Below are 24,932 nucleotides of genomic sequence, written 5' to 3'. Positions count from 1 at the left end.
AATCTATTTTTATAACAGCAATATTTAATACTAGTCGTAACTACAAAATTAACAACAACATTATATGAACAACAATAAACAACAATTTAGTACTAAAGAAAAAAAAAAAAAAAATGCATACTCTTCATATTAACCACCTATGAAATAATTACCAGGAACCAAACAAAAACTCAAAGTTAAATCTCTCAAGTCCTCATATTATTTATCGTTAACGAGAAAAAAAGGAGGAGAAAGAGGAGGAGGAGGAGAAAAGGGTTTACATACACCACATCTCCTGATCCTCTCTCACCCTCATCCCCTCAACTCCATAAAAAAGAAAAAAAAAAAAATTTCACCTCCCCTTCAGGTTCTCCACCAAAAAAAAATCCACTCTCCCCCACCTTCTCCTTAACCCCGCAACCTCTCAACTTCCCTCAACCCCCCCCCCCCCCCAAACCCCTCTCCAAAACCTATATAGATTTTTTTTGGGGAAAAAGAGAAGAAAAAAAAAAGAGATTCATATATATATAGCAAAACTACACCGGAAAATCAAAAAAGTCCGAGAAAAATATCAGTGAATTCTTTTTGAAACCAGAAAAAAAAAAAAAAAGGCGTCTGGAGGTTAAACTCCCCGCGTGCAATAATTAGTTATTAGTGAAATTATATTTCTATATATCAACCCCCCGAAAACCCCGTCCGTCCAACAGCTCTCCTTAAAAAAAATCTATATAAACCCCGACCGACCGCCCGAAGTTTCTCTGGATTTCTTTAGCAAATATTCAGAGCGCCCAAAAGAAGATTCGCAGTAGGATTGGGGCTGCGAGACCCCCCGGATCCGGAGCTGGGTACAATTGTAGATCTACACACTTTTTTTACTGAGTCCAGGGCTTTTTCGGGTGCATGAGAAGAGAAGGGAGTGGAGGGGGCCAAGAGGTGATGGTGGCTATAAGATTGACAACAGTGAAATGGATGTGAGTAAGGAGATGACTAGGTAGCTGGGGAGCAGGGAAAGGAACAAACAGGGAGATATTGAGCCAGGCCCGGCGCTCATAATTATGGGGAGTTCGAGGTTGTGCCTACTTCTTGGAGGGATGTTCGTTTGTTGTTCCATTGCGCGAAGGTTGGTAGTTGAGAGGTGGGAGGGAGGAGGGTTTTTATAGACCTCTCGAGTGCTGCCAGCCTTCCTCTTCCTTCCTACTTGGGAAATCGAGAAATACAGTCAACCCTAGAGAATAGAAAGCTGAAGATTCACCAAAAACAAAAAGCTGATATCAATATCTTATTCCATTCAAAACTCACTACTTATTTTTTATTGCAACACGTTATCCACACCACACCATCTCTCACCACCCTGCAAAACGCAACCAAAAAAACACAAACAAATCAATACAGATAAGTAAAGAAAGGAGACCCATCCCATCGATCTCGGAAGACCTTCCTTTCACAGCCACCCCGAAATACGCCTTGCCATTCGCCTGTGTCGCATACATATGTATTGCCATTGCCTGTCATTGCTTATTTAATTCATTTCGGAAGGTTGATTCATGGGTAGGGCTTGTAGCTCCAGATGCGGGCTCTCATGTCGCCGGAACCAGTAGCGAAGCTACCACCGCTTGGGCTGGGTGCCACGCTAATGACGCTGTTCTTGTGACCTTGCAACATGAGTTGAGTATTGCCGGTTCTTGGATCCCAGAATTGGACACCACGATCCTTGGAGCCGGAGAGGACCCAGTTTCCATCGGGAGTGAGGGCGACGGAAAGAACAAAGTCCTATTGTATGTTAGATCATGAGTTGAATACACATAAAAAGACATACCTTGTGGCCTTCAAAGGTTTTGATGCAACGTCCACCTTTGGGAGCATTACTGGGATGTCCACCTCTTGGTGCGACAAGTTCCCACATCTTAATAGTCTTGTCCAAACTTCCCGAAACAAGATCCTTGCCGTTTGGTGCGAAAGCGACCGAGTAGACAGAATCCTTGTGCCCATCTGGACCTTCAAGGCGTTCAACAAGATAACCAGTAACGGCATCCCAAACACGAACACTTTTATCGAGAGAACCAGCAGCAACGAACTTGGTATCGGGTGAAATAGCAACAGTGGTGACACCATCTTCGATGCTCAAGGTCAGGACGTTTTGACCTGCCTCAATGTCCCACAGACGAACAGTGCGGTCTCCACTTCCGGAAGCGATAGTTCGGCCGTCGCGAGCAAAGTCTAACGAGTAAATGTCTTGCTCGTGACCGGCAAAGGTGTTTCGGATAGTTCTTGATGCGATATCCCAAACCTAAACAGATTAGCGAGTACTTCAGATGAAAGCTAAATATACTGACTCGGATCAACTTGTCTTCAGCACCGGTAGCGAGGAATCTTCCATCAGGACTGAAACAAACGCTTCTGATGTAGAGATCTCCAACAGAATCAACAGATTCATCTTGAAGGATGCAAATCTTCTGTCCAGTGACAACATCGAAGATTTGAGCAGATCTGTTGCAACCTGTCGCCACATATTTTCCATCGTGGCTGAAGCGAACGCAGCAAACAACGCTCTCATGTTGAAGAGTATGGACCAAGTCAACATCCAACACACGAGGAACTTCCGGGTTGAAGATGGCAAACCAATCTGCTTCCACCTTCTTCTGATGTCCGGGCAGGCGTTCAAGATCCAACTCAGCGAGAGCATTTCCAACTCTGAATTGAGGGTGCTGATTGGGTACGGGATGACCAACCTGTGGTGATGCGCCAGCTCGTGGATCAGGATATGGGATAGGTTGGTTCAATTGAGGGGTCGCTGGGCCACCTGGTCCGCGATTGAGAATGCGACCTTTACCTGGGCCGGGTGATGACGTTGATTGTGGGGGCTGAGAATAACCATTTGGTGCAGGTCCTGGATATCCACCACCTTGGAAAGGCTGTTGTGGTGGAGGAGGGCCTTGCAGACTTGGAGGAGGAGGAGGTGGTTGTGGCATTTGGTGTTGAGGAGGACCATGCTGCTCTGGTTGCGGGGGTGGCGCAAGGCCGGGAGCTCCTTGCCCTCCTTGACCTGCCATTATACCCCCGAACAGATTGCTTGGGCCATGTCCAATATCCGGAGGTCTCGAGGCAGCATTCTGGGCAGGGCCACCAATGCCAGATGGGCGCGGGTTACCTCCTCGGGATTCGAGTTCGCGGTGGAGGCTTCGAATTTCTTCATCATATCTGTTACACACAAGTTAGCACCGATTCGAGACATGGAGAGGAGCGTCCATACTTTGACTTCAACGCCAAGTGTGTTTGTTCCATAGCATAAACCTTCTCACGAACCATCTGCATCTCATTAATTTGTTGTGTCACTAGCAGATCTCGTTAGTGCGTGTTGGGTGTGATGCAGCGAATCTGCCTGCAAACAGGTGTTCATGGCGCCGACTTACTTGAATGTTCATAATCATTGCTCGCACGAGCTTGATTCTCGAACTCGACACGAATGCTGTCGAGCAGCTCATTCAGACGGGTATTTCCTGCGCCCGGAGCAGGCCCCAGACCTCGGTGAGGATTATACATTGACATGGTGAGAGGCTGACGCGGGAGCTATTGTAGCGTGGACAATCTCTGCAACCAAGACCAAAATTGTTGCGCACCCTCCGCAGCCTCTTGGGGATGCGCGAAAGGGTGGTCGTGAGTTGATGGAGCTGGTGATGTTTGGTGTTATGGGGTGCGCCTCGGGAAAGAGCACACGAGGTCGTGCGCCAACACAGGGCTGACTTAGAATGTCAAATTTGGCGTTGTTCCTGAGGGACGTCGCGCAGCTCAGTCACTGAAACTGTACTAAGTAAGTAGAAGCGTCTTGGGTGCGAATGGTGGTGGATGGGGATATGTGGTCGCGGTGTCGAGTAATGGAGATGGAGATGGAGAGACGATGATTGAGGGAGGCGGAGATTGACGAGGAGAAGAGATGGATCGAAGAGAAGAACGGCGGGTGTCAAAGAAGAGGAAGGGAAGAAGCAAGCAACCCAACCTTTGGGGCTCGTCCACGGCGGCACGAATTGAAATCCACACGAACTCACCTTACCCACGCTAAGAGAGAGGGAGGAAGTTCAGGTTCACCTGGTTGACAGGGGTCTGAAAGCCAGGCATGTCTTAAGTAAGCGGAGTGGAGAGGAAATGTCTGGGTTAGGGGGGTGGTTAGGGTGGCTGGTTAGTGTCGTGTGGTTAGGGGAGTGAGATCGCGGCAGCTAACCAGATTGAGTGCCTGGTGAAAGGAGGGTTCATCAACCGACAGGCGTCTTGCTGTCATAGCCGGGCCCTGCAGCCACATATCTGAACCATGTCATGGCCTGCACATCCGTATCCACAACCACCGCACCCCCTTCTTCGCCGCTGGTGTGTGCCCGGCCGCAAACAACCATCAACCCAGCCACGGACAAGCTTGCCTTGGGTGAGCTTGGGAGTTCGGGAGCGGTGTGTGCATCGACTGTACTTCGTACTAAACTGTATGGATGGAAGCCGCCAAAATATGTAACCCAACCTTGCCTAGCTGCCTTTGCCTCGCTTTGCTTTATTTTATTTTATTTTACTTTACGTTGCCTTGCTTGTCACGCTTCCGTGCTGGAGGAGAAACGCCGCTGTCCTCGCGCTAGAACTTAACCTTCACCTGGTATCATATGGAACACTGTTGCCTGCATCATCATACATATTTACAGTCCACCCCACCCCACCCCAATGAAAGCCTGCCGCAGCTCTTCTCCAGTAACGAATGCAGTTGCTGACGAACCGATTATTGAAGATATTATTATTATGTGCATCATGAGGTTGCCTTCGTTTACCCCATACTCCCCCGTTCACAGACCCCCCATCAGTTGTCCGGTACCGTACACCCTCAGGTCGAGCGCCCCATCTCTCCTCCTCCCTCTTCTTTCAACAGCCGCCCGAACCGCAGTCTGCAATAATGCGACGTTTCTAGGCGGGCTCAATGGAGAAAGGAAACGAGACCGACAGCCATCCTATGTGGGTTAGTACTGTAGTGATTGAGATCCTTTCTCCAACGTGCATCTCTGCATGACCGCTGGCTGGATCATCGCTCGCCCCTTCACATCCGCCCGCACTGCGGCGGCCTGATGTTGCGCAATCGGCTGCCAAGTTTCCAGCAACGTTATCAGCCGAGGGTGATGGAAAGGGGTACATACCGATCACGATGTACAATTTGACTTTCATAAGAAGTTGAATACAGTATTGATGGTATCAGAGACTCTGAAACTTTCATGTCTACCTCTAGGCGAAGTATCCTTTTACAATTATTTCTCTGCCCAATACCTTTTCACGTGATCATCCCAAATACCTAGGTAGTCTGGGATGTGGACTTTTTTGCCTCCGATGGTACCGCATGAAGAGGGGCAGAAATCGAAACTTTCAGCATCCAAACGTAAAACGTCATGCTCGTTATCAGATCTCACTCTCGCCTCGAAACCAACAGCCGATATCGATGCGAGTGTTTGTAGCTTCTCAGATGTCCGTCCTTACAGTACTTTATGCTTCGAGAACGTCAAACTCGGCAACAGCCCATATATCCAGCACAGAGATTCAGGGGAAACCATTCTTCGGCCATCTCCAGGAACATCCAACTATGCATGATACGAGAACGTGACCTCAAATTATCCTTCCACGCGTTTTGTGACTCGACTCGCCCGAATGGTAAAAAGTATCATGATTTCGCGGACCCGGGTAGAGATGAATCCGTACTCCGATTATGGCACCACCAAATCTTTTGCCATTCGTTCCCAGCTGTCTACCGTAGCGCCTCAGATGGAGCTTCTCATTCGCCAGAATCTCCACCGACATTGACTGACTAATAGTGTTTTAATCGGCGCTAAGATCATTTTGTCAGGAACGGCGATCAACAAATTTAATGGAAAGTCCGTCCGAAAGTATTACAAGAGAGAAATATCCTGCTCTCCTTTGCATCCACGAACCTACTTTTAACTTCTTCCCATCTCTCCGCGACGACATAATCGATTGAACCCATTCATTTGGAGATTCCTTGCTCGGTTTGCTCCAGCTCTCGTATTCTCTGCGAACTCGCGCTCCTGGGAGCCTCAATACCGCCGCTATGGATATCGCCCTCGAGCTATGCGATACCTACATCTTTGACTATATGTACCGGGCTATCCTGCCAGTGCAACCTGCCCCGTATGGCCTGCAAGATGGAATGGGCAATGCGACGACATATGATTACAAGGCTGCGTCAAGCTGGCAGTTCAAGCCAGCGTCTTCAATCCTTTCCTTCACGCCCACAGACGCTGCATACATGAGCACATTGGATAGAGATAATATATATCGACAATCTTTCTCTCTGTTCCTGATCACATGGTATGTCCATCACGTATACCCTTGAGCAACACATCTAACACCCAACAGGATCGCAGGTGCAACCGTTTACTTCGTCGTCTCCTCCCTCTCCTACGTCTTCGTATTCGACAAAACCGTCTTCAAACACCCCAAATTCCTCAAAAACCAGATCCACATGGAAATCAACCAAGCCGTCGGCGCCATGCCCTGGATCGCCATCCTCACCGTCCCCTTCTTCCTCGCCGAAGTGCGCGGCTACTCTAAACTCTACGACCACCTGGCAGACGAGCCGTACCCTTACTACAACTACCTACAATTCCCGCTCTTCCTCATCTTCACCGATTTCTGCATCTACTTCATCCACCGCGGCCTGCACCATCCGCTCATCTACAAGACGCTGCATAAACCACACCACAAATGGATCATGCCGACCCCCTACGCATCAGTAGCCTTCCACCCCGTGGACGGCTGGTCGCAATCCGTGCCCTACCACCTGTTTCCCTTCATCTTCCCTTTGCAAAAATTCGCCTACCTGGCCCTCTTCTTCTTCGTGCAGATCTGGACCGTGTTGATCCACGACGGGGAATACGTGTCCAACTCGCCCATCCTGAACGGGGCGGCGTGCCACACGATGCATCATCTGTATTTCAACTATAATTACGGGCAGTACACGACGCTGTGGGATCGCTTGGGAGGCAGCTACAGGAAGCCGAACGAGGAACTGTTTAGGAGGGAGAGTAAGATGGGGCAGAAGGAGTGGGAGAGGCAGGTTGCGGAGATGGAGAAGATGGTTAAGGAGGTGGAGGGCGAGGATGACAGGTCTTATGGGCCGAATGAGGGGGTTGTTAAGAAGAATCTGTAGATTCTTCGAAGACAACGAACCTGGACAATAGGAAGAGGCTTGCGTAATGTTGAAGTGTGGCAAGCATTGAGCTGGGACGAGAAGTTGTGGTAGATGGGAGACGACGAATATTGACTGACTGCATATAAGAGGGCGTTGGGGTATTTTCTGTCCTGGTTCTCCTTATACTATAACTCACACATAGACGTCGCTATACCCTCTAAATAGGACGGCGCGTCAACCTAATACCACTCGTTCTTTGATCTATCTTTTACCTCGAGAAATTTGGTGATGGTGTTGTGTAGGGACCAATTGAAAGAGCAAGGTCTCGAGCGTGGAAGGGGATTTAGTGACAACTTGTTAATGAGCACGTCGCAGCTATCTTTGTTGCGGGTTAGTGGAGGTTTGAGAATGATCTCCCCCTGTATGGAAGTGAATGATAGTAGAATCTGAGACGCAATGTTAGCATCCTCCTACGGAAAGAGGTGAATGGGGTTACTTACTTCAAGTATCCACGACAATCAGCAATAGGCAAGCACGAAAACTTGCATTCTCGATTTTGGTTCATCGGAAAGGATTACAATAGCATTAACAACTCTAATTATCAAACAAACTCAAGCATCTCCTATCACCAACTTTTAGACTTCAACGCAAACCATCCCCCCCTCAACTAGAAGGATAAATCGCCATCCTCACCAACTTTTAGACTTCAACGCAAACCATCCCCCCCTCAACTAGAAGGATAAATCGCCATCCTCACCAACTTTTAGACTTCAACGCAAACCATCCCCCCCTCAACTAGAAGGATAAATCGCCATCCCCGTCCACAAAGCCCTACTCCCCAACGCACTCAAATCCAAACTCTGCACCTGCATCCCGGACGTCCCCTTCCCAACCAACCCCGTCAAATCCAGCACACTCACACTAGCACCTCCCCTCAACACATACAGAAAATTCCTATCAACCTTTGCATCGAAACTGCCCTTTCCAGCCGCATCCTGCACCTCCACCCCCTTTATCGCTCCCGTGGCAGGATCCAATAAAGTAATGTTGGGGTTTCCGCCGTCCATGACGAAGATCGTGTTGAAGCGACTAGAGTATGCGGACCAACAGCTTGCGCCCTGGTTCGGGATCACGGTCTTGACGGCCACGGAGACGGAGAAGGTGGGTGAGATGGATACGATTGAAGCACCGTACGAAGCGTCTGTGATGACAGCGGAAGAGTCGGAGCCCAGGAAGTCGATGCTGAAATCTACGACGAGTTCCGAGGGGGAGGAGATCATGGGGGTGCTGGAGATGACGCCGGAGGAGAGGACGGGCCAAGCGACGATGAAGCCGGGGGTTGGTGGCATGCCTTTTATGGTTACGAAGAGGGCGGTGGAGGAGGGGTTGAATAGGATGTCTGCGACGGTGCCAGGTGGGCCGACGGGGGGTGTGGTTTGGTTTAGGGGGATTGGGAGGAGGGAGGTGATGGGGGTGAGGCCCTTGGCGTGGTCAACTGAGTAGCAGGATACGCCTGCGATGGCACCACCGTTGACGACACATGCTGATACAGATTAGCAGATGCGGTGTGAATGGGAGTAAATTGTCGTACCAGTCTTTAATGCTGCAGAGTATGTGATTGAGACGGGAAATTCGCCTTGTGAAGAGGCAGTGCTGAGCAATTTTGGTTGCCATGGGTTGGTAGGATCGATTGTAAACATGGAGACGGTGTTGCTTCCGGCATTGACAGTGAAGAGGTACTTGGGAGACAGTCAGATTGATTCAATTGGCGTATAGCATGCAGTACTCACATCGCCGGATACAACCACAGCATCTTGGACGAACAACGGATCACCACCTCCTGGAGCTGGCGCAACTCCAGCTGTTGCTGATGCTGTCAAGGCTTGAAGTCCTTTGCCTCCAGTTGAGGTGAGGATCGGGTCTGAGACCGTGCCATCTTGTACGCTGATCTTCAAAGAAACAATGCTCGACCCGGTTGGATCATCGTTTAGAAAGTATGCTGCACGGTTTGTAGTGTCTCTTTGCGTGATTGCCAGAGCAGAGACAATTTGAGGAACAAGGAGGTAGCTGAGAAAATGCATCTTGATCAATTGACTGCTTCGAATTGATGATTTGACCTGTGTGCAGGTTCAAAATGAAGGCGCCTAACATCTTTATACATCTTGGGAAATGAGGTATATCTCGGTCTCCGATCGAGTTTGTCCAAGTTCGTCCGAACTTTATGACGACAAAGTGGAGATTGGATCTGAGAATGCAACATGACCAATACAGGCTGAATAAACAATGCGGAGAAACATACGAGATCTTGAAGCCAGAAGTCAAATTGATTGTAAAAATAACGCCCGTGGGCAACTATCCCTTTTCTTCGGTCTATCCACCGCAGCAGGGCGGCACGGAAAGGTACATTTTGATTCCAAAGAGTAAACAAGTCGAAGTCGCTCAAGGGAATCGATTGGCCAATTCATCTTCGAAGAATTGAATGCTATGTAAGCACCGACGCTCGTGCTCGTTTTAAATCCACGAGTGGCCATTGTGATTCCAAAGATGGAGAAGGATGGCTGAAGCACGGCTTGAGATGGTCCCTCGTCTGAAGTCTCACCCTTGGAAGAGCTAGACCGCATTTGGGCTCGTTGTTTCCAAATGCTTGATTTCATCCTCCTGCTAGCCGCCACGTCCCTTCGGTCTATTCTCTAGCCAGGAACAGGAATGAAGCGTTTTATTTCTACATCAATTCAATTCAATAAAGATTATTCTTTTGCAAACCCCAATTGAATTCGTCAATATCATCACGTGATTATGCTGCTATTGCACTTACTGTTCAGGAGCCAAGAATAATCCCTCTGTGCTTGGGTCCATTTGAATGCAGTAGAATTTCCAATAGATCTCACTTGATCATCGCTGGAACGATCCATCCTGGTCCATCGCCGGAGGCAGGTACACGTCTGAATAAGCAGACTATCTCAGCCACTAGAGCTAGCGCTTGCTTACTACAAAATCAAATGCCATCATATTATTCATACCCTTGCGTCGAACTTGGCTTTGTTACTTCTTTGTATTTGAAGTTGGATTATAGAAGACCTCATAGATAATGAGGTTGTTCGGAGGTAGAATCCGCAAGGTGAACAGACCCCTCTCCTTCCGCTGATGTGTTGCTTGTCTAGTGCTGTATTGCTGACCAGTATCTCATAGTGCGACGGAACTACGTCAAGTCGATTATACATAAAAGAAGGCCGGAGATGAAGAAAGTAGAAGCAGACTGAGAGTTTTTGGGAGCTTTTGGGATAAGGGGTAAGGGAAGGGGTGAATGCCTTTCTCAGCAAGTGCGGTTGAGCGTTGAAGTGAATCCCCAGACTCATTACTCTAACAACTAAGCGAAGTATAAACAGTATTCTTTGCCCCCTCTTAGCTGCTGCACGCAAGGCAACCTACGCCGTCCAGAGCCTCTCTGTCGATGGCGGCTCCTGGCGCCGGGTGTTTTGCCTTTCCTGGTTGGTTGATTGATTGCTTATAGTCGTTCTTTCTTTGTGTGTTTTATTATTGATATTATAGACTAATTTTCGTCAAATAGAGCACCGTTGCCAAGAATTCTGAACTTTCGGACGAGTCGAGTTGGTGTAACCAACTGCCTCATTTCGGAATAGCATGGACTCTACACTGCACATATGTTCGTTCTTCCAACCTTCCTTTTCTTGTTATTATGAATCCACTGCTCTTTGTGCCGATATTGTCCTGTTCAAAGTCAAGGATCCAAGTCAAGCAAATTGTTTGGAGACGAAACATGCAAGTGCAAGCACGTGGCCCTGCATGTAGCCGGGAACTTAATTCAACATCGTTGCAGTCTCAACACCTTATCAGCAATCGAAGTCAACGATCTACTGCTTCTGTACTCCTCACTGACGTAAGCCCACCTCGTCAACAACATGTCACAGGCAATGAAACAGAACGTCCTCGTCATCATTGGTGCTGGAGGCTTAGGTCTCGCCGCAGCTCGACGTCTCGGTAGCGGTCGACATACCCTTCTAGCCAGCTACTCCGCTAGAACCATCTCCTTTGCCCAACAGTCTCTCCAGGACGAGGGATACTCAGTCTCAAGCATCCATGTTGACATATCCTCGTACGACTCTGTCAAGAAAGTAGCAGATGCAGCTTCTGCACTTGGTCACATCGATGCCATCATCCTGACCTCGGGTGTAACGCCAGTATCTGCGAACGCAAAACAGATCTACGAAGTTGACTTTCTGGGCCACGCCAACGTCATCGATGCCTTTCTCCCGATCGTATCGCTAGGTACTTCTGTAATGTGCATTGCAAGCATGGCACCATACTTCGCCGCTGCACTTTCTACGCCTCTCTCCCAGGAACTAGAGAAACATCTCGCTACCGCTCCGCTCAACAAACTCCTACAATACCCAGAAATTGACCTCAGTGATGGGAATGAGGGGGCTGGGACAGCTTACATGAACGCAAAACGTGGGAATCAGATTCGTGTAGAGGCTGCTGCTAAAGCCTATGGGTTGAAGGGAGCCAGAATCAATAGTGTAAGCCCTGGAGTGATCATGACGAAGCAGGGGAAGTTGGAGCTGGAGGGTCGGCATGGCCCTGCCATGAAGGGATTGATTGAAAACAGTGCGTTGGGGAGGGCAGCAACTCCAGAGCAGATTGTGAATGTGATAGCGTTCTTGGTTAGTCAAGAGAGTAGTTTTATCACGGGCGTTGACATTTTGGCCGATGGTGGGGCAATTGCTGGGGCGAAATGGGGTGCAGCTGAGTAGTGCCTTAGTCGGTCTTGTTGGTGCTTGTTGAATATATCAAGTTAGCTTCAGAAAGCCATGCCCCATGCTTTTTTCATGGCTACTTTCTCGAGCTGTAATTCGCACAAGGAAAGGGGAGAATTCCGGTCTATCGCAACTACGAGTCCAGTTACCGCAGATTCTAAGCCGTTGTGATACCTCGATAAAGATTTTTAGTGTCCTACAAAGACATCATTTCGTGTTGTACGACTTCTCAATTAATACCGATACACAGTTTCAATATACATAAAAGCAAATACAACATTTGAGCCAAAAAAGGAAAAGATTATAATGCTGATTTATGTCTCCTAGACTCACTAAAACACATCCGATCTAGATGACTGTTCAAACACTTCGACAATACCAAGGCTTTGCATTATAGAGGCACGGGGGAGGAGCTTAGATGAAATTAGATGCATTTAATAAAGAATTTCAATATCGAGGCTATCCAGTGCTATCCAGACACATCCTCTACTGTACAAAATTCACACTCGTCAAGCAGTTCACTTGCCGAACTTGGCCCCACTTGCCCCTTTAATCGATGGCCCACTAGCCGTAGCTCTCATTAGTCATCAAAACCGTTTTCCAACGTCGCGCGGCGCAAAGCATCGGATTTCCGTCATCAAAATAACGATAAGAATTTTTGGTGAGCTATGGTGGGGTATATTTCTTTACCATTTCCTATTGTCTTCTTTTCTGTTCTTCTCCTTTCGTACCCGTTACCTCTTCCCCTTCATTCTATGTAAAATTTGCCAACCTACCGAATACATAGCTATAGACTACTAATCTAGCAGTCCAACAAAATGTCTCTCCCCACCGAGATCAAGCAATGGATATCCTCCCAAAACGGTCTCGAAAACCTCACTCAAACCACAGCCCCCCTTCCCGTACCCGGAGAAAATGAAGTCTTGGTCAAGATCAATACCGTCTCGCTGAATTACCGAGACACAGAAGTGGTAATGGGCCTCTACAACCACCACAAGACGACCGGTGGACCAGCCTCGACAATCGTTCCCTGCTCCGATATGTGCGGTACTATCGTCACCTCGAATTCCCCGAACTGGAAGGTGGGAGATAAGGTCCTGAGTATTTTCAATCAGACGCATTTGAAGGGACAAGTAAAAGCGGAACATATGAAGAGTGGGTTGGGTCTGCCGTTGCAGGGTGTGCTGGCGGAGTATAGGGTGTCTCCGGAGTATGGGTTGGTGAAGAAGCCGGAGTATCTGAGTGATGAGGAGGCGGCTACTTTACCGATTGCCGGGATGACTGCTTGGATGGCGATTAATGGGATGAGGCCGTTGGGACAGGCTGGTGGAGAGGGAGAGAAGGTCTTGATTCAGGGTACGGGTGGTGTGGCGGTCAGTGGATTGCAGATTGCTAAGGCGAGTGGTGCTGAAGGTAGGATTGTCCTAAGAGCCAAGGAAGTTGGTGATGTTAATACTAGTAGTGATTATTACCTCTTCCTCAGACGCGAAGCTCGAATTGGCAAAGAAGCTGGGTGCGGATAAAATGATTAATTATAAGTCAACTCCAAACTGGGACGAAGAGGTATTGAAGATGACGGATGACGAAGGCGTGGATATCATATTCGAGAACGGCGGAGCTCAGACATTGCGGAAGTCCTTCGATTGTATAGCTTTCGGTGGTCTGATCAACTGTATTGGATATCTGTCTGGAAAGGAAGACGCAGTGGGAGACCGAACGAACACGAATGTCTTGGCTTTGAAAAGGAACGTTACGCTGAAGGGGCTTTTGAATGGGCCGAGGGAGAGGTTGGAAGAAATGCTGCAGTTTTATGATGACAAGAAGATCCATCCTGTGGTTGACAAGGTCTTCGGGTTTGAAGAGTCAAAAGAAGCGCTGATATATTTGTTCAAGGGTGGACATTTCGGGAAGGTTGTGGTGAAGGTAGACTAGGTAGGTAGGCAGAGTAATACCTTGGTAGTATTAAGGTAGTGAGTGACTGTGTGCTCCTTTAGTCTCGCTTAAAATGCTAACAAATTTCTCAGGAATTGAAAGTCAAAAGAGAAAAAAATATAGAAAAGTTTCTAGCGTCCAACCAAAAAGGATGAAAAAAATAGCCAGCTGAACCAAAAACTCGGATCTCACCTGTCGATAAGGGGAGATCGTAGAAAACTTGCTCGGTGTCGGGTGCAGTTTTTGAAGTCGCGTTATGGCGTAATTCGTTATGGCGTGCCTGAGTCCATCTGGTTACTGTCACTTGAGCTAACAAGATATTAGCAACCTTTGGTTTTCCGGACTCAGTAACAGGAAAATGCTTATTTAACTTTATTAGGATCCCTAGGCGAGCTCGCTCTGAAAGGTATGTTTCTGCCTCGTTCGGTTACTAGCCGGTTCCCCTCCTGCTACCCTTCACGTCTTTTCAACTCCAACACAAGATCCAACCTCCACTCTCAATCACTTTTGAAGGTCTTACTTAATTGACTTTGAAACTTCTTTACTCTCGAGTGACGAAGTAATAACCACATCCCTCCGAGACGCGTCCCAAAGTATGTTTTCTTCTTTGTTTACTTTTGGTCGAAGCAAAGTTCAGCTACCAGATCCTGCGAACACCAAACATCAACACTCACTTTTGTCAATCAACCTTCCTCCTTTCTCCATCCTTATTTCAGCTTCAAAAAGCAGCCTTGACATCCATAATTCTTGCTAACAAGAACACTTGAATCTAGGGATTACATTCACTCCGACGCAAAGATGGTCAAGGTTAAAGCTGATAATCAGCTCCGGGGTGAGCTTGGAAGACCCGTCGAGTATCTCAAGGCCCATGAAGCTGTCTGCTTCCACCAGGGTGAAGATATGAACGCCTTGACGGTCTCCTTCAAGCGCACCATTCGAGTTGTAAGCTTGCTCTTCGAAGAAACACTTGACACATACTGATTTACTTCAGCCTGAGGATGGCAAAGTTCACGCTCTTCCCCCCAACCTTGGTTTCTTCCCGTTGTACAATGTCAGTCACTATGCTGACACCCTTCCCAAGGGTATGACCTCGAAGGGTGGTTGCTTCATGCCTGTTCATGGTGAGCCAAGTATTATCATATCACATACTTCACTACTGAGACAAGGCTTCTAGAGCGCGAGGCGTTGTGGATCCGTTTCGAGTCCACTCGTCCTTTCGGTTTGAAAGTCTACCTCGGCAGCATCAACGCCATCAGCGGCGAGCCTCTCAAAGAGACTTTCGCTTCTACGATGCGTCGTCAACAACGCTTCTCAGACCATATTAACATCCAAGACTACGCAGTAATCGACCCAGCCGCTCAAGGACAACTCTGGCTTGATGGCATCGCCAACACTGACGGCACAGTGATGCAATTTGTAGCCGTCTCTTCCGGAACCGGATATTCTGTCGAGGCACAGATCGCAAAGCATGAGGCGGTTTGTGGCATTCAAATCATTGTTGCGCCGATCAAGCGCGGTGCCGTCGCCGTCTTGAAGGTTCACCGGCTCGGACAGACTCCGTTGTTCCCAAGCGTTCAATTGAATGCTACGGTCTACGAGTTGATGAACATGATCTCGGCCACGATTGACGTCCCGGTTGAGCAGTTCTATCTCCTTCATGACAACGTGGTCCTTGAGAAGAGCAAGTACAGCGATATCATCCACAAACAGCAGATAGCTAACGAGAGTAGATTACCTTCTGTCCCATTACGGCATCACGGCACAAGTAAGTGATCTGGTACTCCCTATCTTCTTCCTCGTTAACAGCGTCACCTAGAACTCAACCCTCCACCTCGTGCTCCACCTCCAAGGCGGCGGCCTGGTCGGCAACCCGAACCTACCATCCGAAGGCGAGATGGGCATTGCGGCCGGCGGACTCATCCGACAAGCCATCCTCCGCGACCCGCACGCCTCCGAGGTCTGGGATTGCAAGAACGTCACGACTTTCTGTAGGTTTTCTCCTTTCCTTTCCTTCCTGTGCAATGACTTAATTCTCTTCCTTCTCGATCTATGTACAACAAGCCAGACACTAACACAACAAAAAACAGTCGTCCAACTCCTCAACGCCAATCTACTCGAGCTCGTCACAAGCATCGCCCCGCCACCTTCCCCCATCACAGCCGAACTCTACGCCGCAGCCGGACTCCCGTTCTTCTCTCTACCCGACGAGCCGAAGACGGGTATCTACGGCAAGTTCTCGGGCGTCAAGAGTATCGGTCAGATGGACGTTGCGAAGGGTAAGAAGAAGGGTTTGGATCGGGAATTGAAGTTTCCGGTTATCAAGCTGGATAGGAGTGGCAAGCATTTGTTCAGACCCGTGGGCCGGATGGAGGCGTTGTTGAAGGGGATGGGGTTTGCTGGTTCTTAGGAGAAGGACCGGTTGGGATGGATCACTTGTAAGGATGCTCTGGAGTAGGTTTTCACCCGGTAGATGTAGATGTAAATGAGTTGATTTTGGCATTTCATTCTCCTGAGCGGTTCCCCTCAATTCATCGATTGCTTCTGCGTTTGCACAGATCATGAAATCAGAGTATATAGGTACGTGTTCACAGCATCCATTCATTGTTCCTACAGGACACACACCGGGTATACTACGCACTCCACTCAAAACTTTCAAATTTACCACCACCTTCTCCGTCACCCATGTCCATCCTCCTCTTCCATTCCGCATCCAAACCTTCTCAAGCCACTCAAGCATAAGCAGGCTGAGCCCCATACCCACCACTAGTCCCAGCCGCTTGCATCGGCTGCGCAGCTTGATGCTCATACGACGGCTGCACTGGGACCGCCATCTCGGGCTTGGTGTTGTGCTCCACGGCCGTAGTAGCGAAAGAAGGTGCGCCGTAGCCGGACGGAGCGCCATAGCCGGACTCGACGTGTGCTGGCTCGGTGGTCTTGGAGTTAGGCATGCAGTGCCCGCCAGCCTTGCGGTGCTTGTGGAGGTAGATGGATGTCCAGATTAGGGTTTTAACGAAGAGGATACTAGAAGTGGGGTGTTAGTTTGAGGTTTGGGGGAGGAGAGGGGAGGGGATGTACAATTCTAGACCACCGAGACCGCAGGCAGCTGCCATGCTGTTGCGGTATGTGTAGACGTCTGTGGTGTCGCGTTTGGAGAGCGTGAAGCCTCGTTTCTTGACGCAGTAGCCGTAGTAAGTGTACGCGCACGTGTCGTCGTATGTGACGATCTGGTATTCGGCGACTTCGCTGGCGAGGTAGGAGAAGGAGACCACCCAGAAGATGATGGCGAAGATGTCGAGGCCGAGGATGGCCCAGTAATTATAGATGACTGGTGCACAGGTTTCGGCGACGATGATGTAGATTGTGATGATGACGGTTGCAATGGCCTAGGTGGGATGTTAGTAGACGAATGGTAGAAAGGTCGGGAAGACGAACGGTGAACATCATGAGGTTGTCGCCGTCGAAGGAAAGGAATGTGATGCCGTAGGCCATCAGGCCCATGACGGCGATGGCAGTTGCAAGTTGGAAGCATCTCGACACGAACACAGTCCTTGGTAGCACCAACTTATGATCTGTAGAGCCTGCCATGATAAACGATAAAGATGTCTTCCTGGTGTTAAGAGGGAAGTAAGTAAACAAAGACGACAAAAAAGACGAAAAACTTATACTCGAGCCCTCGGGAGGGAAATGCAAGGGCGTGACTCAATACTTATACGTTCCTTTCCGTTTACGCCCAAGACACAATTAGAAACGATTAACTTTGATCGTTCCGCCCTCATGCTTCAGCCGCATGAGCAGGTGATACAATCTCTCTCCGAAATTGTGCATGTCAATCCATTCAGAAGTCTTGAATTCAGCCTCATTTCCTATTGCAGACAAGCCTACCGATACTCAACAGTAATAGCGTCGGGGCACAAGGCGCTCTGTCTGGTTCCACGACGGCACTTTCCCCATCAAAGGGTCGAAGAAGTGGAGTGCTACGAGGGTTGCTAAATCTGCCCAAGCCGTCTCCTGTCTGCAAAATTAAGGACGTTTTGACTGCCTTGCCGCTCTGGCTAGAGATGTGATTTGAGGCTTTCAAGCCACCGTCAAGGCTTTAACGTTCAGGGTCACACTGCCGAAAAATTGAGACCTCGATTGAGAAGGAAGGGACTGAAATGATAGGTTGAACGACGACGAAAGGGGGTATCAATGTTGGAATGGAGAAAAGACAGCGGTTCGTGCATATGAGCTGAACTCGCTTCATCCTTCGGGGCGGGTGGAAGCGAGGATTTGCATGCAGGGAACGCGTTTTCTATCCTATGACGGACAGCGTGAGAACTCTCTTTGAAATTGAGAGGTTTATTTTTGCGACTTGAGGCTCAAAGTGGGTTTGCGATATCGCAAGGCAGAGTTTTGAGTCGTGTCGGTGTGATTCGGTGAGTGGTTTGATCTGGTGTCCTCGAGAGTTGTGTCTTTTGGAAGTTTGGCGGTGCGCGCGCTTTGGGTCGAATATAAAGGTCGGCTTGTGAACTCCGTGACTGAGACATGATGAAGGAAGTGATGTTACCACCGAAGTAAGGTATTGGACTTAGCTCAAGGCTGAACTTGAGTCGTTTGAGATTTACTTTGAAATGCTCCTCTCGTATTGTTCATCCTGGACCCTATAAATATGAGGTTGTCAGACATTGACTTTACCTACCTACAGTGTCGTACCGGTATCACTGCTCGTGCCGCTTGCCGCCCCGAGGTCCTTCTCGTGTCATCCAGCCACGTGATCTTTAGTCACGAATAGATTAGGTAGCTTCAAAGGAGCTATGAGTCTCTGGCTTTGTTGGAGACAATCAAGGCCTTCCAACACCTGGATTTATGTTACATTTTCTTTTCCAGGTCTTCAACTGATGCTCGCGCAACGTGATCTCTGCCTGGCGTCTAAATCATATTACCTTTTAATTGAGGCATCAATGCGCAATACGATCGACCTGCTTTTGTACGATGCGTGGTTTTTCCAATCATGCAAGGTCCCGGGATAAATCTATTCCTGGAGCCTATTGGCCGTATGCTGAAACATATCCAGCTTGGCGGTCTCGAGCTCAAAGAGGTGCTTACTGTACATCACTTGTGCTACAGTACTGTACCATCTCTCGTGCTACCATCTCTCAAGATAAGATAAAAATGAAGAGATATGTTTTGTTTTGCCCAGACTGATTTCCTTTCTGCGGCTTGATACACGTATCTTGTGTCGACGATAGATGTGTGGCTGTCCCAACACGATTCGTCTCTTCTCCAGCTGGACAACCACCTCAAAGGCTGAGTTGGCCGTCTCACGGGTCTCCATGCTGCTTCCTCATTGGGCAATCGCTGAGCCATTTGATGCACGCCCTGCCAGATTCTGCATAAATCAGCTAGATGGAGCCAGATGGACCAGTTGGAGGAAGGCGCTCGTGCATAAAAGCGGTGATAAAGTGATAAAGTGAGGAATGATGTGTGATCGTCCCAGATAAGCAAGTGTCACCGTGTTCGCTGTGTCAAGACCGAACTCGAAACCCCACTCGCCCTCCGCTGCGTTCCTTTAAAACAAGATTCTCGACCGAGATATAACGACTTTCCTCCTGCATATCACGAATACAAACAGACAAACCTAAATTCAACAACACTCTCACTTTCAACCAAGTACGTTCCCTCTGCAGTTTGAACATGCTGTTAGAATAAGGGACTGACTTTCGCAGACCAATCTTCATCATGCCTGTCGTCGAGCAACAAATCCAGGCCCCTGAGCCAATGTCTGCCAACACCTCCAACGTTGAGGTCGAGCAACCCGTAAGTCTTCTAATCCAAATGCTTTGATTTCCATTCCTTTATCCAATGCCCCTCTTCTCAATGACCTCTCACCCCTCAATCCGATATCTTCGAGAAAATAGATCCGCACTAACCGATACTCCGCGAACAGAAGCCAGCTGCCATCATGTCAACCTCCGGTGACGCCGTCGGACTTCGAGGAGGAGAGGAGGCTTCCTGCGAGTGCTGCGGTTGCGGTTGCGCTGAGGGATGCTGCTAAACGCACCCATATACCCATTGAACGACCGGCGCTCGGGTTCCTCGGACGCTGATATACTTCTGCTTCGATTGCGTTCGTTTGGCACATCCAAGGGAAGAAAATGTATACAAGAAGACGAGCAATGAGACGATGAATTGATGGCATTACCTACTTGCACACACCCAACAATTGGCCAATTCTCGAAGAGCGGTGAGATGTGAGACAAACCCAAAATCGAAACTCAATACAACCACACAAAGCCCAAGATGTTTTTATTTGAGGTTTCAATTGATCTAGTGATGGATTTCTCCACTATTTCTATCATCTCATCTCATCTCACCAAGAGTCTCGGCGCATCATTTAGCCCGCCAAGCTGGACGATGGCTCGCGCCGAGAGAAGCTTAGAAAAAGCTTGAGTTTGTTTCTCATCAACAACCAGATCTTCAAATCTGCAGTACACAGAGCGAGTGCTCAGTATGTCACGATGATTCCAAACAACTCAATGCTGCTGCCTAAAACAGGCCAGGCAGCAATGCGATATCCCTTCATTAATTTCATCGCTGGCAATTTGGGAAATATCACCGTTGCGGCACAGCATCGTTCCTGCCCCTCCGTCGTACCGCTAAGACGCACTTTATTCCGAGTAACCGCGTTAGATTACAGCGTTTCCTCTTTCGGGAACGAGATATAACATTGACTGATTTCCTCTTTCTTCTCTTTTTCCCCATCGTCATTTTTGCGCATCAATTGGGATCATTGAGGACTTGCGACAATGTACACGACCACAATTCTCGGACTCGCGGTCCTAGCCGGTACAGCAACAGCGAATGTCTACGAAGCCGCTCTCGCCGCGCGCCAAACATCGTCCGACGAAACTGCATACCGTAAGCTATCCTCCTCTCCTCCCTCTACCAAAGATTAACAAAGAACAGTGGACTCAGTCTGCCTCCCCAACGTCACCTCCCCCGTCGTTCCCCCCTGCCAAGAAATCACCAACATCGAATCCGCTTGCCTCCCCAACGGCACGTCGTCCCTCGACCTTCTCGCACACGCAGAGTGCATGTGCGGCGGCTCCTACTTCAGCGACTGGCTCGGCTGCCTGAACTGCGATTTCGTGCACAGCGGCCGCTCACCCGCCGTTACGTCTGCGTTCCACACGATATTGAGCGAGGCGAGCACCGAGCTGTGTACCGGGACCCCGACGGCGAGCTTTCAGGCGATCTTTAGCAGTTTGCAGTATAATGTTGCGGCGAATGGAAGTGCGACGGATACGACAGATTTGTATCCCAGTCAGACGGCCGTGAGTTTGTATTTTACGCCTAGTGGGGTGCAAGGTCCTGGGGCGATTACGGGGAGTGCGACGCTAGCGACGAAGACGGGGAGTGTGGCGGGTATTACGACGGCTACGGGGACGGCGGTGTCGAGTCAGAAAAGTAGTGGAAGTGGAAGTAGTGCGAGTGCGGGATCTGGTGGGAGCTCGAGTAGTACGAGTTCGAGTAAGGCTGGTGCTGCGCCGACGGGGGTCTGGATGAGTGGTTTGGGTATTGCGGCGGGAGTTGTGGGGATGGTTGTTTTGTGATGAAATGAGAGTAACTAGTGAGAGAGGATAGGTTAAAGAGGAGGTAATGCGTAATGCTAATTATGAATCAGAACTTATTACTATCCTTTCAGTTGTATCTCTGCTTTTTGTCTGGAACGCAGAAGTCTGAGTGTCAAATCTGTGGAGAGAAGAGAGCAATTTACTTCTGCAAAGCGCACAAAGGAACCCCCTTTTATCTCATTGGACATAACCGTCCCAGGTGTAGCAAGTGCTTGCATCTCAGTTTTTCATTAAATTATACTTTCTACACATACATTTGCAACTCGAGGTAAAACCCTCCAAATCCCCTCCCAACAAACTTCCTTTTCGAGCGGTGCTAAGCGTCAAGTCTGGGAAAATTCACCCGCTATCTAGGTGACTCTCCATCTTCAAAAATCCCTAGCCGATTTTAGCAATAAAATGTCCTATACCAACTCCAGTATTACACACTACTACATAGTTTGTGTTCAATTAGATTCAAATTCTAACTTTTTAAAAAGCTATTTTATATTTTTATTAAAAAAATGTTAAGTATAAACTTAATTTGTTATACGCAATACTTTATTACATTTTGTGAATTTGGGTCCTATCGGCCACAAATTTCACTGATAGAGAGGGTGAATGTGTCGAGGCCGGCCCGCAAGTATATAAACAAGGACTCCTCCCTCCCTCCCTTTCCCACTTTCCTTTGAGTGTAATGAGAAGGATGCTATTATCAGGGACACTAGGTGGGCCTTGTGACAAGCTGGGCGTCAGGATGTTGTTATTTCGGGTCGGGAGTTGCACAGTGTTGTTTGTTATGATGATTGGGAAGGTTTGATTTGGAGGTTAGAGATGGTTGCTGTTAAGTCTGGTGGTGTTGTTGTTGATTGTTTGGACTCTTTCGTCTTAAAGTTGTTTGTGGTGAATAAATGAGGAATTGGGAAGAATAATGCGGATGGTTACTTTGGATAATGATACCTCCTTGCTGAGCTTGTCTCTTGGTTGGCAAAATGGGTCGAATGACATAGAAGGGGCGGCGCATTTTGCGCTGAGGGCGCTGAGGGCGCCAATGACATGAGGTCGTGGATTTGATTTCTCTTTTTATGTTGAGAACTTCTTTAACAGTGTGCATAAAACGGAGCTGCGGATGAATATTTATTGTACCCATTTAGTACTCTATTCATTGTCTATTTCTTTAGCCCTTCTAACTTTTTCTTCTCCAATATATATCTTATTTTAGAGGATGTTCCCGCATGCTGAACGCCAACAACAGTGCAATAAGCGTGCAACCAAGAGAAACCACTGTTTCAAATCAGTATCATTTCCTCAAGTCCAAACAAGAAAGTGGCAACTCACTATGATCATACTCCAAACTCTTCACATAAGCCTCCACAACCACCCTCCTCACCCCCTCTTCCAACCCCTTAATACTCCCCACATTCTCCATAACCTCCTCCAGAATCCTCTTCCCACCCTCAACCCCATCCAACCCCCTCTCCAACAACGGCCTCAATGTCCCAAGCTGCACAGCACTAGACCCCGCAACCCCAACCATCATCCCAATACTACCACTCAAATACAGCCCTCCCGTCGCAACAGCCATCTGTTCTTTCCTCACGCCGGCCACCATACTAATCATCGTGCTCGAGAACACGATCCCGGTCCCGAAGCCTCCGGGCACGATATACAGACTTTCCAGCCAGGACGTATGGCCGTGCCAGCGCAGGATCAAAAGCAGGTAACTGAGCGAAGAAGCGAGGGAAGCGAAGATGGTGAGGAGTCTGTAACGGCCGGATTTTCGGATGATGTAGCCGGAGAGGAGACCGCCGATTGTGTTTCCTACGACCGCCGGGAAGAGGTGCGCTCCTGCTACGGTGTTGGTTGTGAGTTGGGTGGCACGGAAGTAGAGGGGGACTGAGTACATCATCTATTTAAATTCCTTTTAGCAAGAGTTCTTTGATTTTGTGATGGGAGGGACATACGCTAATCTGAGCAGCGGCTTGCAAAGCCTGGATTAGATACGACGTCGCTACATCTCGTTGGATAACAAGACAAGGAGGGAAGATGGGCTCAAAAGCATATTTCTCTTCATATACAACGAATATGGTTCCTAGAACTACGGAGCCGATGAGAAGACCGAGGACAAGCGGATGGCCCCAAGGCACAGACTGTCCTCCGACGCTCAATGCTCCGAGAAGGGAGACGATGGTCGCTGCTAACAAAACCGCACCTACGAAGTCAATCCTTCTCAACTTGGACGGTTTCCCTTTCGGCTGCTCCTCAACGCTTGGAGCAAAAGAAGGTAGTTTGATAGCTACAAGTACAATAGCCACAATGAGGAGTGGTCCTTGGCCAGTGAACGACCATCTCCATCCGATGGTATCGGCGAGTAGACCACCTAATGGGCCACCGATACTTCGTCCCAGGGTGGCGACCACGTTGACGAAGGAACGCCAGGAGGCGACTTGGATGAGGGGGACGAGGTCGGTGAGGATTATTGAGACGAGGACGGTCATTCCTGCGGAGCCGAAACCGCTGATTACTCGGCCTAAGATCACTTGGGGCATTGATTCGGCGATTCCGCTGCTTGATATTAGTATTTATCTCAAATCTCGGGCACCATGAAAGGTCTCAGAATGTCTGTCTTCGTCTCCCCATTTCTTGGGACGAGAATCTCATCCGGCATATAGACATTGTAGACAAAATCCGGATAACTCACCAAACAACACACCCCACAGCAAACAGAACGTAAGAAATCAACAGTACAGCTTTGCGTCCGTAGATATCGCTCAGTTTCCCCATGATAGGTTGAGTTGAACAGCCCGCCAGCGAGAAACTGGTCGTTAGCCAGGCGGCGTCTTTCAGAGCTCCGAATTCAGAGGCTATGGTTCCGTATGTGGCCAGCACGAGCATGCTATCTGCATGGGCTATCAAGACGCCTTTTCGTTGTTAGTATATATACCCTGAAATTGAGGAGGAGGGGTATCACCGATGAGCAGCAGGGCGATGATGCCGATGGGACTGCGGGGTTGCTGAGGGGTTTCATTTTCTAAGGTTGAGGAATCTCCTGATGATACATCGGTTGATTGGTAGTCGATTTTCTTGCTGGTTGAAAGGAGCGAGGTTTCTTCCGAAGTTTGCTGTTGTATATCCTCAACCGCAGGTTCCGTAGCGGTGAGAACATCCCGCTCTACATCGTGTTCTGCCATCCTTACCTTAGAACCTTAAACATCATGGCACGATCCGAAGTATAAGAGAAACAAAAGGAACGATCCAAGATTCTTTCGTTCCGAATCACAAAAAGTTCTGCTGGGCTAAGTCCAATTAGAACCCTAGTTTGTAAGCCTCATTCTAGATTGTGCCATGAAACGGTACAAAGTTACTCTGCGTCCACCGATGGCTGACTGTGAGAAAATGGTTGCATATTGCTCATGCTCGGCTTGTTCGCACGCCATCGGCTGAGATGCGAGTTCGATGCAGGAGAGTGGGGTGGAGTGCAGGAGCGCT

At 48.7% G+C, this 24,932-nt stretch overlaps 10 protein-coding genes across 10 annotated transcripts; 6 read left to right on the top strand and 4 right to left on the bottom strand.

The window, feature by feature from the left end:
* Window positions 1-1,244: 1,244 nt before the first annotated feature.
* LY89DRAFT_641643 (WD40 repeat-like protein) lies at window positions 1,245-3,971 on the bottom strand. Its single transcript, XM_018211721.1, has 5 exons — window positions 3,390-3,971; window positions 3,230-3,311; window positions 2,313-3,177; window positions 1,796-2,266; window positions 1,245-1,749 (listed from the first exon to the last, which is right to left on the bottom strand). The coding sequence occupies exons 1-5, from the start codon at window positions 3,523-3,525 to the stop codon at window positions 1,522-1,524; spliced, it is 1,782 nt and encodes a 593-aa protein (XP_018074467.1). The 5' UTR covers window positions 3,526-3,971; the 3' UTR covers window positions 1,245-1,521.
* A 1,962-nt stretch (window positions 3,972-5,933) lies between these two features.
* LY89DRAFT_470878 (uncharacterized protein) lies at window positions 5,934-7,517 on the top strand. Its single transcript, XM_018207765.1, has 2 exons — window positions 5,934-6,321; window positions 6,370-7,517. Exons 1-2 carry the CDS (start codon window positions 6,062-6,064, stop codon window positions 7,160-7,162), a joined length of 1,053 nt encoding a protein of 350 aa, XP_018074466.1. The 5' UTR covers window positions 5,934-6,061; the 3' UTR covers window positions 7,163-7,517.
* Window positions 7,518-7,734: 217 nt separating this feature from the next.
* Window positions 7,735-9,675, bottom strand: LY89DRAFT_682894 (uncharacterized protein). Its single transcript, XM_018214594.1, has 4 exons — window positions 8,935-9,675; window positions 8,736-8,883; window positions 7,813-8,687; window positions 7,735-7,754 (listed from the first exon to the last, which is right to left on the bottom strand). The coding sequence occupies exons 1-3, from the start codon at window positions 9,223-9,225 to the stop codon at window positions 7,936-7,938; spliced, it is 1,191 nt and encodes a 396-aa protein (XP_018074465.1). The 5' UTR covers window positions 9,226-9,675; the 3' UTR covers window positions 7,735-7,754; window positions 7,813-7,935.
* A 1,401-nt stretch (window positions 9,676-11,076) lies between these two features.
* Window positions 11,077-11,889, top strand: LY89DRAFT_555432 (putative short-chain dehydrogenase; the record flags this gene model as incomplete). The annotated part of the gene is made up of 1 exon (XM_018208360.1): window positions 11,077-11,889. A coding segment is annotated over one exon (813 nt), but the record flags the coding sequence as incomplete, so codon positions are not given.
* A 701-nt stretch (window positions 11,890-12,590) lies between these two features.
* LY89DRAFT_716553 (NAD(P)-binding protein) lies at window positions 12,591-14,001 on the top strand. The gene is made up of 3 exons (XM_018218274.1): window positions 12,591-13,332; window positions 13,382-13,889; window positions 13,944-14,001. Exons 1-2 carry the CDS (start codon window positions 12,738-12,740, stop codon window positions 13,849-13,851), a joined length of 1,065 nt encoding a protein of 354 aa, XP_018074463.1. The 5' UTR covers window positions 12,591-12,737; the 3' UTR covers window positions 13,852-13,889; window positions 13,944-14,001.
* Window positions 14,002-14,406: 405 nt separating this feature from the next.
* Window positions 14,407-16,349, top strand: LY89DRAFT_682890 (uncharacterized protein). The gene is made up of 7 exons (XM_018214593.1): window positions 14,407-14,444; window positions 14,625-14,793; window positions 14,843-14,972; window positions 15,026-15,532; window positions 15,582-15,616; window positions 15,668-15,839; window positions 15,939-16,349. The coding sequence occupies exons 2-7, from the start codon at window positions 14,650-14,652 to the stop codon at window positions 16,256-16,258; spliced, it is 1,308 nt and encodes a 435-aa protein (XP_018074462.1). The 5' UTR covers window positions 14,407-14,444; window positions 14,625-14,649; the 3' UTR covers window positions 16,259-16,349.
* A 411-nt stretch (window positions 16,350-16,760) lies between these two features.
* LY89DRAFT_549354 (uncharacterized protein) lies at window positions 16,761-17,382 on the bottom strand (the record flags this gene model as incomplete). The annotated part of the gene is made up of 3 exons (XM_018208285.1): window positions 16,761-16,872; window positions 16,927-17,234; window positions 17,284-17,382. Coding segments are annotated over 3 exons (519 nt in total), but the record flags the coding sequence as incomplete, so codon positions are not given.
* Window positions 17,383-18,511: 1,129 nt separating this feature from the next.
* On the top strand, window positions 18,512-18,906 carry LY89DRAFT_470711 (uncharacterized protein). The gene has a single exon (XM_018207763.1). The coding sequence runs from the start codon at window positions 18,645-18,647 to the stop codon at window positions 18,858-18,860; it is 216 nt and encodes a 71-aa protein (XP_018074460.1). The 5' UTR covers window positions 18,512-18,644; the 3' UTR covers window positions 18,861-18,906.
* A 1,251-nt stretch (window positions 18,907-20,157) lies between these two features.
* On the top strand, window positions 20,158-21,473 carry LY89DRAFT_470714 (uncharacterized protein). The gene is made up of 2 exons (XM_018207764.1): window positions 20,158-20,748; window positions 20,797-21,473. Exons 1-2 carry the CDS (start codon window positions 20,637-20,639, stop codon window positions 21,441-21,443), a joined length of 759 nt encoding a protein of 252 aa, XP_018074459.1. The 5' UTR covers window positions 20,158-20,636; the 3' UTR covers window positions 21,444-21,473.
* A 1,089-nt stretch (window positions 21,474-22,562) lies between these two features.
* On the bottom strand, window positions 22,563-24,848 carry LY89DRAFT_716549 (MFS general substrate transporter). The gene is made up of 5 exons (XM_018218273.1): window positions 24,415-24,848; window positions 24,145-24,364; window positions 23,408-24,008; window positions 22,782-23,352; window positions 22,563-22,727 (listed from the first exon to the last, which is right to left on the bottom strand). The coding sequence occupies exons 1-5, from the start codon at window positions 24,632-24,634 to the stop codon at window positions 22,657-22,659; spliced, it is 1,683 nt and encodes a 560-aa protein (XP_018074458.1). The 5' UTR covers window positions 24,635-24,848; the 3' UTR covers window positions 22,563-22,656.
* Window positions 24,849-24,932: the final 84 nt, after the last annotated feature.

Source organism: Mollisia scopiformis (genome assembly GCF_001500285.1).
Source record: "Mollisia scopiformis unplaced genomic scaffold LY89scaffold_7, whole genome shotgun sequence".
Classification (NCBI taxonomy): Eukaryota; Fungi; Ascomycota; class Leotiomycetes; order Helotiales; family Mollisiaceae; genus Mollisia; species Mollisia scopiformis.
This window is presented reverse-complemented; position numbering and strand designations above follow the sequence as displayed.

Coding starts and splice junctions, on each gene's coding strand:
- LY89DRAFT_641643 (XM_018211721.1), bottom strand. CDS start 3,525: ATGTCAATGTATAATCCTCACCGAGGTCTGGGGCCTGCTCCGGGCGCA. Junction 3,178..3,229: donor CACTTGGCGTTGAAGTCAAA/GTATGGACGCTC, acceptor TGTGTGTAACAG/ATATGATGAAGAAATTCGAA. Junction 1,750..1,795: donor AAACCTTTGAAGGCCACAAG/GTATGTCTTTTT, acceptor AACATACAATAG/GACTTTGTTCTTTCCGTCGC.
- LY89DRAFT_682890 (XM_018214593.1), top strand. CDS start 14,650: ATGGTCAAGGTTAAAGCTGATAATCAGCTCCGGGGTGAGCTTGGAAGA. Junction 15,533..15,581: donor CAACGTGGTCCTTGAGAAGA/GCAAGTACAGCG, acceptor TAACGAGAGTAG/ATTACCTTCTGTCCCATTAC. Junction 15,840..15,938: donor CAAGAACGTCACGACTTTCT/GTAGGTTTTCTC, acceptor AACAAAAAACAG/TCGTCCAACTCCTCAACGCC.
- LY89DRAFT_716553 (XM_018218274.1), top strand. CDS start 12,738: ATGTCTCTCCCCACCGAGATCAAGCAATGGATATCCTCCCAAAACGGT. Junction 13,333..13,381: donor TAAGGCGAGTGGTGCTGAAG/GTAGGATTGTCC, acceptor TAATACTAGTAG/TGATTATTACCTCTTCCTCA.
- LY89DRAFT_470878 (XM_018207765.1), top strand. CDS start 6,062: ATGGATATCGCCCTCGAGCTATGCGATACCTACATCTTTGACTATATG. Junction 6,322..6,369: donor TCTCTGTTCCTGATCACATG/GTATGTCCATCA, acceptor AACACCCAACAG/GATCGCAGGTGCAACCGTTT.
- LY89DRAFT_470711 (XM_018207763.1), top strand. CDS start 18,645: ATGAGTCTCTGGCTTTGTTGGAGACAATCAAGGCCTTCCAACACCTGG.
- LY89DRAFT_470714 (XM_018207764.1), top strand. CDS start 20,637: ATGTACACGACCACAATTCTCGGACTCGCGGTCCTAGCCGGTACAGCA. Junction 20,749..20,796: donor GTCCGACGAAACTGCATACC/GTAAGCTATCCT, acceptor AACAAAGAACAG/TGGACTCAGTCTGCCTCCCC.
- LY89DRAFT_716549 (XM_018218273.1), bottom strand. CDS start 24,634: ATGGCAGAACACGATGTAGAGCGGGATGTTCTCACCGCTACGGAACCT. Junction 24,009..24,144: donor GCTGTGGGGTGTGTTGTTTG/GTGAGTTATCCG, acceptor AATATCAAGCAG/CGGAATCGCCGAATCAATGC. Junction 23,353..23,407: donor AAGCCGCTGCTCAGATTAGC/GTATGTCCCTCC, acceptor GAATTTAAATAG/ATGATGTACTCAGTCCCCCT.
- LY89DRAFT_682894 (XM_018214594.1), bottom strand. CDS start 9,225: ATGCATTTTCTCAGCTACCTCCTTGTTCCTCAAATTGTCTCTGCTCTG. Junction 8,884..8,934: donor CTGTGGTTGTATCCGGCGAT/GTGAGTACTGCA, acceptor CTGTCTCCCAAG/TACCTCTTCACTGTCAATGC. Junction 8,688..8,735: donor CTCTGCAGCATTAAAGACTG/GTACGACAATTT, acceptor AATCTGTATCAG/CATGTGTCGTCAACGGTGGT.